Source organism: Populus nigra, chromosome 6 (assembly GCF_951802175.1).
Source record: "Populus nigra chromosome 6, ddPopNigr1.1, whole genome shotgun sequence".
Taxonomy (NCBI): Eukaryota; Viridiplantae; Streptophyta; class Magnoliopsida; order Malpighiales; family Salicaceae; genus Populus; species Populus nigra.
In genome coordinates, this window is record NC_084857.1 from 14,125,346 (window position 1) to 14,139,537 (window position 14,192).

General features: G+C 34.1%; 2 protein-coding genes across 3 annotated transcripts; one reads left to right on the plus strand and one right to left on the minus strand.

Annotated features, from left to right (window-relative positions):
• The first annotated feature begins 871 nt into the window (after positions 1–871).
• On the plus strand, positions 872–3,742 carry LOC133695659 (uncharacterized). Of its 2 annotated transcripts, none has more exons than XM_062117575.1 (2): positions 872–1,159; positions 2,100–3,742. In XM_062117575.1, the coding sequence occupies exons 1-2, from the start codon at positions 1,030–1,032 to the stop codon at positions 3,122–3,124; spliced, it is 1,155 nt and encodes a 384-aa protein (XP_061973559.1). In that variant the 5' UTR covers positions 872–1,029; the 3' UTR covers positions 3,125–3,742. The 2 variants fall into 2 exon arrangements, with proteins under 2 accessions (XP_061973559.1, XP_061973560.1); XM_062117576.1 differs by having other exon boundaries at positions 1,021–1,159; positions 2,116–3,742.
• A 2,100-nt stretch (positions 3,743–5,842) lies between these two features.
• On the minus strand, positions 5,843–10,095 carry LOC133697384 (F-box protein SKIP14-like). The gene is made up of 2 exons (XM_062119877.1): positions 8,499–10,095; positions 5,843–7,350 (listed from the first exon to the last, which is right to left on the minus strand). The coding sequence occupies exons 1-2, from the start codon at positions 9,372–9,374 to the stop codon at positions 6,877–6,879; spliced, it is 1,350 nt and encodes a 449-aa protein (XP_061975861.1). The 5' UTR covers positions 9,375–10,095; the 3' UTR covers positions 5,843–6,876.
• Between the last annotated feature and the right edge of the window lie 4,097 nt (positions 10,096–14,192).

Below are 14,192 nucleotides of genomic sequence, written 5' to 3' on the forward strand. Positions count from 1 at the left end.
AGATTAGATTAGATTTTTTTTTTTACGAGCAATAAGAAAATATTTTTAAGGTAGCAGAAAGCAGAGAGAGAATGAGGGTGAAGTTTGCTTAGAATGTGGTAAAAGTTTAGGGTGAAATAAAGGCAGTGTCTATTATTGTGATAACAATTACTTTTCAAAATGCTTTTTACTTGGAAATGTATTAAAATAATATTTTATTTATTTATTTACTAAAATTTATTTTTGATATTAGCACATCAAAATAATAAAAAATATAAAAAAATTAATTTTAAACAAAATAAAGAATTCAAAATTTTGTCAAACAGTATTTAGACTGCGTTCCCAAACGCTACAAAAAAATCTCACTTCCAATTTTTTTCTATGAAATTAATTTTTATTTTTATCTCTAAAGTTGAAATATATGATACATTTACAAACATTTTTTAATTTAACGATAAAAATTATTTTCATACCAATTTGTAAAGCACCATTTACAATTTGTTTTTCTTTATCTACTTAATTTTAATGTTAACTAATCTCGAGTGATGGATTATTAAGGAATTATGTTCCCTTCGTCATTTGGATCTAATCTTTAGGTCAAATGTAAACATGTTTTTTTAAAAAAAGGATTTCTTTTTTCTTTTACTTTATAAGCAAAGGAAAATCTTTATAAAAAATTTATGGTGTATCGTATGAATTTAAAAATAATTACGTTGGATCCCAGGAAAGAAATTAACTTCTAACCCCACCAAAAGCTAAAATAATATTACGGGCACCAAATGTTAATATCTCTTTCTTGCAGCATAAAATTACTCAATTCTTACCAATCCCATAATAGTCTTGGCTATAAAATTAGAAAAAAAGAAAAGTGAGGGCCAAAATATGAAATACCCTCAAAATCTCACTTATCTTTTTGAAAACGTCGTGGTTGGGCAAACTTTTATTCAATTCCGATACCTTGCCCTCCTTGTGTGCCTCTCCTCCCAATCTCCTTCCTTCAAAGACAATATTTGAAATCCTAAAGGCAATGATAATCGGCGAAGTGAAACAATGAAGCTTATTCAACTCTCCTCCATTCAATCTAGAGTTTCCTTTCTTTCCGTTGATGCTCGACCCTTTTGCACTCTCTCCGTTTCAGCCCATCAAAAGATAAGCGCCACCAACTCAAACTCTCTTTCAGGTATATTATCAAACACTTTGCTTATAACACAGCTGCATTTTCATGTTTTAGAGAATTGGGTTTCTCTTATTGCTTGTTGTGATAAGTTTTATTTATGCCTCGGAGATTTTATTGCATGGGTTTGTTAGTATTTGATTGCAAAATTTATAAGCCATGCTAAATTTGCTGGGGGTTGAAAGCTGTAAGCTTTTGGGATGGTTTTCAGTTAAGGATTTGCTTATTTGTGGTTGGTTGGTGTATTGTTGAGGATTATCTATGCAGTGAATGTAGATGCTAAACTTTTTTCTGGGAATTGGGAAAGCAAGTTTTGATTTTATCATTCTGACTTTGCATGAAGTGTCTGCTTGCTAGCATGGTTACAAGCGCAAGGCTCCTATCCTTGCAGTAAACAATGGCACTTGATGTAAAGAAGATCACATGTTTAAAAATGAAACCCTCAACTGATTTTTCCGTTCAATGTGCCTAAGGTGTTTGGTAATTCTGCTAGAACAGGCTAACCTTTGTTTTAGCTTGATCCTCATTAAGCATCAAGAATAAAGTGAAAGGATATGGCTTTTGTTAGGAAGAGTGAATTCAGTTCTTTTCCATGATAGAAAAATCAGGTACATTCCGTTGATTTATTTATATTGTTTTCTGGATGCGAGGCTGGTTGACTAGCTAGTAAGAGGTGAATATGCTTCATTTCTTGAGAAGGGGATGCATCTTTTTTGCTTGTTGATTACTTTTGACAACCTTCATTTGTAATTTATCAATGGCTTCTTATGCTGTACGAGACCAAGAGGGTGCTTGTATAAATTATGAAGGAAATGCATGCTCTGATTTTTATGAACTCATTTACCCTTGCTACTTCTTATTGTAGGTTTATTATCCTGCATGGAAAATTTATTGTTATAATGATTATTCTTTTTTTACCCGACTTTTTGACTAATATTTCATGCAGAGTGTGGCCTTCGCAGGACCAATCCACCAAATAAAGGCACTAACAACAGCCTGATATTCATGGAAATGAGCAAGGCCTGTTTAACCATGTTTCCCAGCATTCATCATAACAAGGTGGCATCACTGTCCCCGAGGAAAAGGCATGGAACTGGATCTTACAGAATATTTTACACTTGCTCCGAACCTCTGATCTCTCGAACAGTCCCTCCCATAGTGCGCCCCCCCTCATCACTAGTTTTGGCTGCCTGTGTTACTGGATCTGATGCACCCCAACGTTCAGAGGAATGGTTTGCCCTTAGGAGGGACAGGCTAACAACAAGCACCTTCAGCACTGCTTTGGGTTTTTGGAAGGGAAAACGTCGCCCTGAGCTCTGGCATGAGAAAGTGTTTGGATCTGAGACACAGACCCTTGAAGCATCTGCAAACAGTGCCATGCAGTGGGGTGTGCTCAATGAAGCAGCAGCAATAAATCGGTATAAGAACATCACAAGTCGTGAGGTGAGCTCATTGGGATTTGCAATCCATTCAGAGGAGCAATTTGATTGGCTTGGTGCTTCGCCTGATGGTCTTCTTGGTGCTTCCCCTGATGGTCTTCTTGGTTGCTTTCCTGGAGGTGGCATCCTGGAAGTTAAGTGTCCCTATAACAAGGGGAAGCCTGAAAAGGGTCTTCCTTGGTCCACTATGCCCTTCTATTACGTGCCTCAAGTGCAGGGGCAATTGGAGATAATGGATAGAGAATGGGCGGATTTGTATTGCTGGACACCAAATGGAAGCACAATATTTCGTGTGTGCAGAGATCGCGGTTATTGGGAGATAATACATGGTATTTTACGGGAATTTTGGTGGGAAAATGTCATTCCTGCCAGGGAAGCTTTGTTGATAGGAAGGGAAGAGGAAGCCAAGTCATATATGCCAGCATCTACACACAAACAGACAGGACTTGCCATTGTTAAGAGCCTGAAGTTAGCCACGGAATCCAAATTGCTGTGTAGGGAGATTGCAGGTCATGTTGAGTTTTTTAGGTGATGGGCTCCTGAATTACATTTTGCAATTTCACCCTTAGAAGTAAGCTGCTTGACCATGCTGGGACCTCCCTTCTTGCTGTTTTCTTCTACTGCGCTTTTCTCTTTTCCTTCCCTCAATTTTTGCCTGAACTACTTATTCCCCCAACAAACATGATGGATCCTCCGTAAACAACGGTTTCCTTCTGTCCCCTCTTTTGACTCTGTTTGCAAGAGTTTCATCACCATTCCTAACATTTTTTTGCTCACAAGTGGAACAAACTCATTATGTAAGATGGTGTATGATGTTAAGAGGATTTGCAGAAATCAAACACTTCAGAGCCCATCAGGTTGAATAGTTGGAGGACAGCAGGATGAAATAAGCAAGTGAGGAGGTTGTGACAGCATGGTCAATCAGTTCGCTAATAAGAACTGGTGAAAAGAAAACTCTCAAGCAGAAATGGAGCTCTCACTATTTTGTATTTCCATTTATGACTCGGTCCATCATTTACCCCTCTAAAAGATAGTCAGCCCATTAATTTTAGTGTATACCTATTTATGTAATCTTTCTGGACCAGCTTGAAATTGTAATGGTCCTTATCCAATTATGAATTCAAATGAGGAATTCCTGTTTTTGTAGTTATCTCTAGAGATGGACAGTCAAATTCATGGACAGCTTGTCTCCCGGAAACACAACCGTTTTGAGGATTAGAAGATGACCACCTCAACGACTATGTTGGCTAATTTAAAACAGCATTGAGCTAAGAAAAGCAAATGGCGGTTGAGACAGCTCTCTGAAACTGTTTGGGCAGAGATAACTGACGAGCACCCAACTAATCCCTCTACACAGTTGGTTAGGTTGACGTTGGAGTAAAAAAAGGGCAATGACCATTGAATTTGAGCCAAATTTGCTTAGCTGTCCACCAAAAATACCTCTGCCATGTGAGAAGGAATGAAGCGAGCAACGATGATTTAAGAAATGCAATGGCCTTGACATAAGTTTCTAACCATGCTCATCTAATTAAGATAATATCCAAGCAGGAATATTTCAGCAGAGATAAAGAACGGGAAAAGAGATGGAATCTGGGCTATCCTGGGCTGATCAATGGGATTATAACACCCCTGACCCCCCGCCGCAGTCATCGTCAAACAAAGATGACAAAAAGGGGAAGGGTGGGAAGAAGAAGAGTTTTGGCAAGAAAGTATTGAGCTTGGCATGGATGAAAGATATTCGTAGGAAATCTCAGAAATGAACAAGACTGATTTCATCATGTTCTTCTCCCATTCCCTTGATAGAATCCATTGTCATCCAGGTTCGCATGCTTTTGAACAATATACCTTCTGGTGTTGTTCTGTCACTTCCATCTATGAATTAAAAATAAAGTTTATCCCGTATTCCTTCAGAATTTAAACATCTTTTCTTTCATTCAATCAGATTGGTAGGCCATCATTCAACGTAGGATGTCTCCAATAATTCTCATGATTCCAATTCACCATATCAACTAGGGGCCGAGGGCTTAGACAACATATAAATTTCAGGTGTCAAGAGATGTTTTTTCTTGGCAAAAACCATTGAGCTCGAACATGCAAACCAACTATATACTAATTTGGGTCTAATATTATCATTAATGCCTTCTATGGAAACGTCGGCCAAGTACCTAGGCTCCCAAACCGTTTAAAAAAAATTACTGATTATTTTTTAAAATAATTTTTATTTAAAAATATATTAAAATAATATTTTTTATTTTTTAAAAATTATTTTTAACAATAAAATAATCTAAAAATTATTTATTTAAAGTAAATAAATAAAAAAATTATTTTTTAAAAAAATATTTTTAAAACGGAAAAACAAAAATGACCTAAACCCAAACAAGATACAAGGTAAACTTATGCAACGAATTTAGTCTAGCATCAAATTCCATCACCATTTTGTAGGTCTGTTGCTGAATGCTTCTACCATCCCCTATTTCAGTACTAATTTTATGGCAGGCAACTTCTTTTGTTCATCTTGCTTGGAATGTTCTCTCCTGCTTTGATTGCATGTGTTAACTATACGCTGCCATCTCCCAATTCAGTATTCATTTTATGGTATGCAATTTTTTATATATTTCGTTCGTATTCAGACAACTGAACTGTGTGTTTCAAATGGCCTTCAACAAATCCATGGTTTAATTTCCAGTTGAAGGGATTAAAATAGCAGAAGAGGGAAATGCAGAACTGAATTTATCCATATCCATTTATACCTGAAAATATATAGGGCTTTATTTCAGCTGTAGCTATTTTTAAAAATATTTTTTATTTAAAAATATATTATAATAATATTTTTTATTTTAAAAATTTTAATTTTAATATTAATATATTAAAAAAATTCATATATATATATATATATATATACACACACACATGATTTGATAAAAAAAAATCAAAAGCATTTTCTAGATGTGGTAAAAATAGAGAAAGAATTTTAAGTGATGTAACTCAACTGGTCAAATTAAAAATTTATTCCCTAAAAATCATAAATTTGAATCTCATAAATCTCAGAATCACTGGAAATTTATATACTCATTAACTTTAAAATATATAAAATTAGTCAAAGTATATACATCCATCTAAATATTTATATAAATAAATAAATAAATAAAGTGAGAAAACATAACTTCCAGAAACCTTTCTCTTCCCTACCTTTACAACCACAATGATAGAGGACCAAAAAGAACATCTTGCAACCTTCGAACATATGATGCAAAAAAGCACCACTAGTAACGCATATTCTTTTCTTTTCATAATTGAAAAGGTTAAGAGACAGTTCGGCACCCACTATTGGGCCCATAAAATCTTTCAATGGAAGCACTAAAATACAATACCACAATATCAAAGTTAATACATATCCACCATGGTTGGGAAAAATAGATTCTACAAGGAAAGCAAGCTAGGAGCCAAGAATAAGATCACATATCAAACTAGCAATCTACCAGTAACAGAAGCAGCAGATCATCCCATGGTCCCGCAGTCCAAAGATGACAGCGCTTGCAAAAAAAAGGCTTGTTCTGAAACTGCACACCATGTACCAATAACGGTTAGACAGAGATCAGCATCATATGAAATCGTGCACAGAAGGAAAACTGATCACTCTATTCTGGCGACAGAAAGATCACTGATATACGCTGAGATTCACAGATAATGAAAAATCCAGCGGTTGCTCTGACGGGGACAATATAAAAGTTTATTAGGAACAATGACAGACACCACAATTTCAATCATCAAAGAAATATACATAACCCTGAGAGCGCTTAATGTGCCAAACCCCAACTTCCATGCAGGTACATATGCCAGCTCTGAACACAAAGAGGTGAAACTGATCCTCTCTTACTAGGTATGATAAAAAAAAAAAAAAAGGAACCACGGACAAGAGTGATACTTAGCTGCCAACAGTGCATGGAGAACTAATCAACCACTCAAAATCCGTTGCTATCTGTTCTCTTTTCGGTTTCTGTTTTACTTTTTTTTGTTGCATCTCCTTTTCCACAAAATAAAATAAATTCGCATATACTTCACTCCAAATGAACCTATCCCAACTTGAAGTCTAACAGCTGCACCAGAGAGGCTCACCAACTTGAAGGCTGCCTTATATTTTCTTCTTGGATGATCACTGATTCTGAACTAGTAAACAGAACACATAAGCAGGCTTATCTGTCTCTAGCAATGAACACGAAGACTGCAGTAAGATTTACGGAGCTCAAGAGACTTGAGGGGGCCAATCTTCCTATCCTGCATCTCTTAGCATTTCAGCAGCTGTTTCCAACAATCTGAACAAAGCAACTCCAGACAAAATGTTTCCTCATATTCACTGTCATTAATACACCGGCCACACTGAACACATCGTGCAATGCAAAGGCTGCAAGCCCTGCAAGCCTGAGAGGGATGCTCTTTTCCCTGGCAACCCTCTACAGGGCAATCATAAATTAGCCTCAGGTTCTGGCATCTTGGGCACATTTCAATATCAATTGCACGATCATCCTCACATGACAGATAAAGATTTCCTCTGTGATAAAAATGTGGCTTGTGAGCATTCTGTTGGATGTGGCTATCTGGGCCCAACAAGAACATTAACTCTTCAAAATGCTTCTGTGTCACACCATAGAGCCCACCAATGCGCAAGTGCTTCACCCCATGAGTCCCCGTAGCCTGGAATGCCTTTAAGCTAGTTACAATGCCCTCGATGCTGAGTCTTGTACATGCAGGTACACTCAACTGCATATAAACAAATGAATAATAAAAAAAAAAGAAAAAAAGGGGAGAAGGAAAGAAATATAAGCATCTTATCAAATCAAATAAAGCAATATGGATGTAACAGTGGGGAGGGGGGGGGGGTGACAAAAATTTATAGAAAGATCATAAAAAAACTGGTGCCCAAAAACCACTAATCAAAAGATGGCACTACGGAAATGCAATAAACTGGTTTCCAAGGAATCTCAATGTCTGGTCACCAATGACCAGAATCATGTCACAATAGGGGCAAGTTATAAATATAAAGTGGGCATAGCTTGTGAGAGTAAGATCTTAGTCTTGCATCCTTTTTTCACTGTTTTTAGTGCATTTTTAGCTCGCCATACATGGGAAAAGGGATTATTGATTTACATTAGTCCCATGTGTTCATAAGAAACTATTTTGCACAACTTGTCCATTAAAACTGGATAAACCATGTGGATGATGAAACATCAGAACGAACCAGCAAAAGCTCTACACTGCTAGTTGCCTATTTCATAAGACAGCGATGACAAATTACAGAAAACTGTAATTGCAGGCCTACATAAAACAAGCTCAACCTGTTTTTTGCTTACAATATATTTATAAAGCAGTTGATAGAGCATATGACATGCCCAGAGATGTTGCATCCTGACTGTTGGTGAGCAGAAAATATGCAATCACTGCTCTACTGTATTAACTGCAAATAATTTCATCTGCTTTTGTACTTCTGAATTAACTACGGATAATTTTCTTCCATGTCTATAACAACAGACACAAATCTTTTAAACAAGGTCGGGAGAATAATCAGCATTTGCAGTATATAAGAGATAATGAAAGGGATTCACCAACCAAAAGAGCTCAACCGTGCTTCATCATAACCAAGTACCAGAAAGTAAATCTGGCTCTAGAATAGGAGGGAAGTTAAAACCTGAATCGTACTGATGGTAAGATCCATATAGATATTTTAAAACCAAAAAGAAAATGCAGAGCAGAGCAGAACACGATCCATTTTAAGTCAAAACCATTAAAATAAATATAAGGCAATTAATTGAATTACAGATGAAAATTAACACATCTTCCAACATCCCAACAATCAAGAGCTGGGATTGAGGAACAAATACAAAAACAGCGTTAGATGAATGTGAGCTCACCTTGGTCAGCCTTGGATTATTTTCGAGCACATGCTTCAACCCGTCATCAGTAATCCTTGGACACTCCACTAGGCTCAAACATTGCAAGTTGCCTTGAGCCCTATTAGTTAACTGCAAAAGAACATCATCAGTGATCTTCTCATTCAATGGTTGATCTATGTGGATACTCCTCCATAAAAGCGGGTCACTTTGAACAGTAGAACGCAGGGATCGGCAAACAGTTTCAACAACAAGAAGATCCCGCACACCCAGATAACCAAGAGCAAAAGCAAAAGCTGCATGAGGAGCTTCTTTATCTCCATCAGAGCAAACCAAATGACCATTTTGGAATTCTCCACTGCTCTCATCCACAACCCCAACAGTTTCATTGTCAATGATTTCATTCCCCGGACTCAAAACATCCTCCATGTCACAATCTGATCCAGGAGCCTCTTGATGAGGTGCATTCCCAACTTCATTCGCCTCCGAACGCTCATCACCATACCCACCCACTACGTTAGATAAATCGAACCCCATGTTCCCAGGAAATTGTTGAAACCACATGGCATTATTGCAAATAAAATTCAAGTCAGCAAACAACTGGTAATTTCCATCTCTCGTGGAAACCTGATCCCTACCATAACCACCATAATCCACCTCCAGATCCTCAAGCCACCCCGTAATAGCAGTAAATGTCGTACTTATATCCATGCCAAAGGGATCCGAAGGCAAAAGATCAAGAATATCCTTATGCATAGACTCCTGTGAGCCACTCCTATCCCTTCCATAATCAAAACAATCCTCCACTTTCTCCTGTATCGAAATCCTCATCGGTGAAACCATATTATCCTCGGATAGACGAGGAAAGAGGGGTCTATGCGAAAAATTCAACGCCATTCTACGCTAACCTAATCCCAAATTTTTTTCTTGTGTATGTTAACAAGATATACTTAGCAACCCCAAAAAGGAAAAAAAAATTCTAATCAAACCAAAAAAATCAAAGATAGAAAGAAGAGGATTAAGAAAAAGGGACCCAACAAGAAAATCCTCGATTCCGGATAGCAAACTAAAACAACGCAACCAAAAATTTCAAAGAGTTTCTTGTTGTACGTAAAAAAAAAACAATAACCAATGGATACGAAGATGTTTTATCTATACAACCAGTCAGTTTTTTTTCTTTTTTTCCTAATTAATTAGGGTTTGCGATAAATAGAATATAAAAAATGAATAGACAGATCAATCAAGAAACGTAATTGAAGAGAAAAGAACCTGAAGAAGAAGGAGAAGACGATAATTGAATGGAAATTAAAGAAGTAAAACCCTAAATTGGTTTCTCCCAGAACGCAACCGACAGTCTCTTGGTATCGAATCCTCGAGATACAGAGCAAGAAAGAACGAAGCTTTTCCTTTTCCTTTTTTATTTTCCAAGTAAAGATGAAGAATTAAAACCAGAAAATATGATAGATTTTGAGGATTTTCTAAGGTTTTTTTTTCTGGTGGGGAATTCGATCCAGAGAGGGAGAGGGAGGAGGGGGTGTCTCTCGACGGAGCAGAGGGAGGGAGAGAGAGTTTTAACAGGAACAAAATAGGAAAAAAAATATGAAATCTAGAAAGTGAAGGGTAACGGTGAAAGGGTCCCAATTTTAGGGAGGAGAGAGAGATGGAGTGAAAGTATTGACACGTGTGTGCGTGGTAGTTTTTACTGGGAGGGTAAATTTTCACTCTCTCCTCGCACGCAATGTTCGTGGCGGGAGAAGCCTTGGTTTCACCTCCCCCCCCTCCTCCCCCGCCTTCGTGTCACGTGTGTCTTTTTAAACACACCCGTATTCTACCTTCGTTTTAGGGTTTTAATATCGGGTCCACGGTTTTTGAATTATTATCTCATTCTTCATTTATGTGATGTTTATCACAGCTTTAGGTGTTTTTAAAATATATTTTAGTTTATAAATATATTAAACTAATATTTTTAATGATTTTGATGCATCGTGTTAAAAATAAAAAATTATTTCAAAAGGCACGCACGTCAATTTAAAACACTTCTTTATAATTTTTTCTACATGATTTGGTAAATTATTATTATATTAGTATTATTATTATTTAGTTATTAAGATATTTTTTTAATGTATTTCTCTTGCAATTAATGTAAATTAATTATTTCGTTTATAAATAGATTTAGCATGTGTTGTAGTATTAATAATAGTGCTGGAATAATTATGCATGTGATAGTGGAAAGAGTATTTTAGGAAGGAGGAGAGAATAAGGACACTAATGGATTTGCTATGCATCAAGGGTTGTATGGTAGTGTAGTTATGATTGTTTTTTATATTGAAATATATTAAAATAATTTTTATTTATTTTAAAATTGAATTACATGGGATTTTTATTTTTATTTTTATTGTAGTATTAAAATAATTTTTATTTTTAAGCTTTGATAAAAAAATTAAATTTTTAAATAACACGGTTTGCACCAATATTAATGATGAAATGAAAATTATCAGTGCATAGATATATTGACACGTGTCACTAATATTGATGATGAAATAAAAATTAAAAAGAATATATAAATTATTTTTTTCAATAATAATACTCCATTATATTAAATATTTTATAAGATAAATGAAAGTGTGTTTTGCAAGGAAAAAGAAGAAATTTTAAGAGATCATGTGACGATAGAGAAGATATGTTTTATTTATTAACTTTCTATGTTCAAATTATCTTGTCAACAACAATACTCTATCGAATTAAATATATCATAAAATAAGGAAAAGTGTATTTTTAAAAACTATAAGAGATTGATGTAATATTAAGGAAGCATGTTTTATTTATTGACTTTCTGGATTCAAATCTTGAAGTCAACCTCCAAATAAATGCACGGGATTGATATGGGTATGGGGTGTATTCCTGTGATCATTCTAGTAAAAATTAAATTTTCGCTATGCCCCGTCTATTTATCGGGAAGTATTTTTATTTTTAAAAGTTGTTTTCATTTAAAATTAATTATTTTTTATGTTTTATAATATTATGAAAAAATAAATTGATTTTTTAAATATTTGAGTATGCTATAAAAAATAAATTAAAAAATATTTTTTTTAAACACTTCGTGATCAGTTGATGGCAAAATCTGTTGGGAAGGATTCTAGTAAGATCCCGTTTGTTTTTAAGTTTTAAAAATATTATTTTAAAAAACTTATTTATTTTAAATTAATTATTTTATTATTTTTAGATTGTTTTGATATGTTAATGTCAAAAATATTTTTTTAAAAATACAAATATTTTTTTAATATATTTTTAATAAAAACAATTTTAAAAAATAATTATTATCATATTTCTAAACACCACTAGATGCATTTCATGAGAAATTAATCACATCACATATATAAAAGAAGAATTCGGTATGATTAGTCTATCAATTAATTGAAAGTATTGTTTTTATATAATTATAAATGTTTAGATTATAAATATTCGGATTAATTTAAACATATCTTAACTAATTCCTCGAAATCTTAAAATTAACATCCACTTAAAAGCCTCTCTTGATTTGATTTGTCATGACAATAAATCGGTAAACTATGAAGCAAATGTAGGAATTTATAAAGAAAAAAAAAAGGAAAAATAGCTTAGAATATCACTGACCTACAGCTCCGCCGATTCTCCATGGAATTTAAATCGTGAATGGGTGGGGTATATATGCGAAAACCTGCCCCCTTCACGAGCGCCACTATTTTTACAGATTAATTGGATTTATAAATATTTAAATTCATAATAAATATTTTATTTTATTTTAATTATTCTATACTCTTGCTTGATAGATTTTTTTAAAATAATTTTTTTGATAATTAACGATATTATTACCGGTGGACTCCCTTTGTTGATATATTAAAAAAATAAAAAAATTACTGCAAATAATATATTTAAAAATATTTTTTATCATTGAACAGAAAAAAGAAAAGAGAGTTCGTAGCAGAGACTTCCGCTCTCCTCTTATCCCGTCCTCCTGCGCAGAACACTCAACAAATAGTTTTGCAAGTTTCCATCTTTAAACTGCCATCTTATAAGATATTGATAAAATAAACGATAATAACAGGTGAAAAAACAGTGATTTTTATTTTGAATTTATCGAGAGAAGTTAAAAGAATAGTTACTACACTGTGATGGTTTGTAATTTGATTATTTTTTAAAATATTTTTATTTGAAAATATATTAAAATAATATTTTTTTATTTTTAAAAATTTATTTCAAAATAATAATATGAAATGAGGAAAAAAAATAATTTTTTAAAATGCAAAAATATACAAGCTAAAAGGAAGGATGGGGGTATCGGTGTCGATTCAGCCATTCAGGTAGATGGTTTTGAGAGCAGTCTGTGGTTTTGTGGGCGGCGCTGGAAGTGGAAAATGGGTTACAGGTTTGACTAATGGTTGGGATGGATGAGTGCGTGTGTCGTCCGTACATGATAGGCTACTGTATATCGAATATTTTATCGGTCTGCTTTGTCCGGTGGCGCGGTGTAGCTGGGTGCTCTTCTGTAATTCTTGTGATGGTGGGATTCCATGAGTTTTTAGGTGGGCAGAGAGGCTCCTCTCCTCAATTTTTGCTGCAAATTCCATGAATTTTTTAAAAAATTTTTTAATTTTTATTATTTTAATGTGCTAGTATTATAAATAATTTTTAAAAAATATATAAAAAAATATATTGATGTATTTTCAAGTAAAAAACATTTTGAAAACAATCTTTATTAATATTCATGTCAAAGAATCATCCCAATCTAATAATTGAGGTTCTAAGATATGATTTATATTATTTTTTAACACATTCCTTCAAGTGAAAGCCTTCTAAACTTGAAATTTATATAGACCCATGTCACTTTGTACTTGATTTTTATAAAATAAATTAGAATGATGAGATTTGAATTCACAATCTCTTAGTTATCAAGGTTCTGGTACCATATTACAAAATCATTTTAATTTAATAGGTTAAACTCTAGATAAAATCTCCATATATAATTTATATTATTTTTTAATAGTTTCAAACACCTCTTTATTATATTGTTGATTCCAATTGTTACCAATTTTAAAACTAAAAATCTCATATTTTAGCATATCTAGTAAAACACTTGCGTTGTTTGTTATTGTTTTTTAAAAATATATTTTATTTTATTTTCATATCTAGTTTTCTTGTTTATTGTAAAAACAACTGCCAACAGAATGAAAGGTAGATTTATCTTTTGACTATGGAATATGTGGATTTGGTGAGCTAGAAGAAGCCAGACTTGGAAGCATATTAAAAGTGCAAGTCGTGTCTTAACACTTAAGCAAACTCACAGGGGAAGCACCGTCTAACCAAAGGTGTTTCACCCGCCCCACTTGCGAGTGGCGAGAACGCAGTGCCGGGTGCGAGCATGCAAGGCTGTCCTTCACTCGATCAGCAATTACTGGTTTTAATGGAGCTTTCAAAGATGCTCAAAGTATAGCTAGAGAGAAAAGTCAAGAACTTTTCACAACAAACCCTTTGTGAACTGAATTTCTGTCAGTTGACTTGTATTAATGCAATATAAATCACTCATTAGTTTCGTCGGCTGGTTTATTGCCTCCTTTTGTATTTTTTTTTTATTAATTTGGATATTCAAGACTGTTTATATGAAACTCGATTAATTTCTTAGACCCTAAAGTTAATAATCATACAAATTTCTAGTAGTATTAAGAAAACTCAAACTCG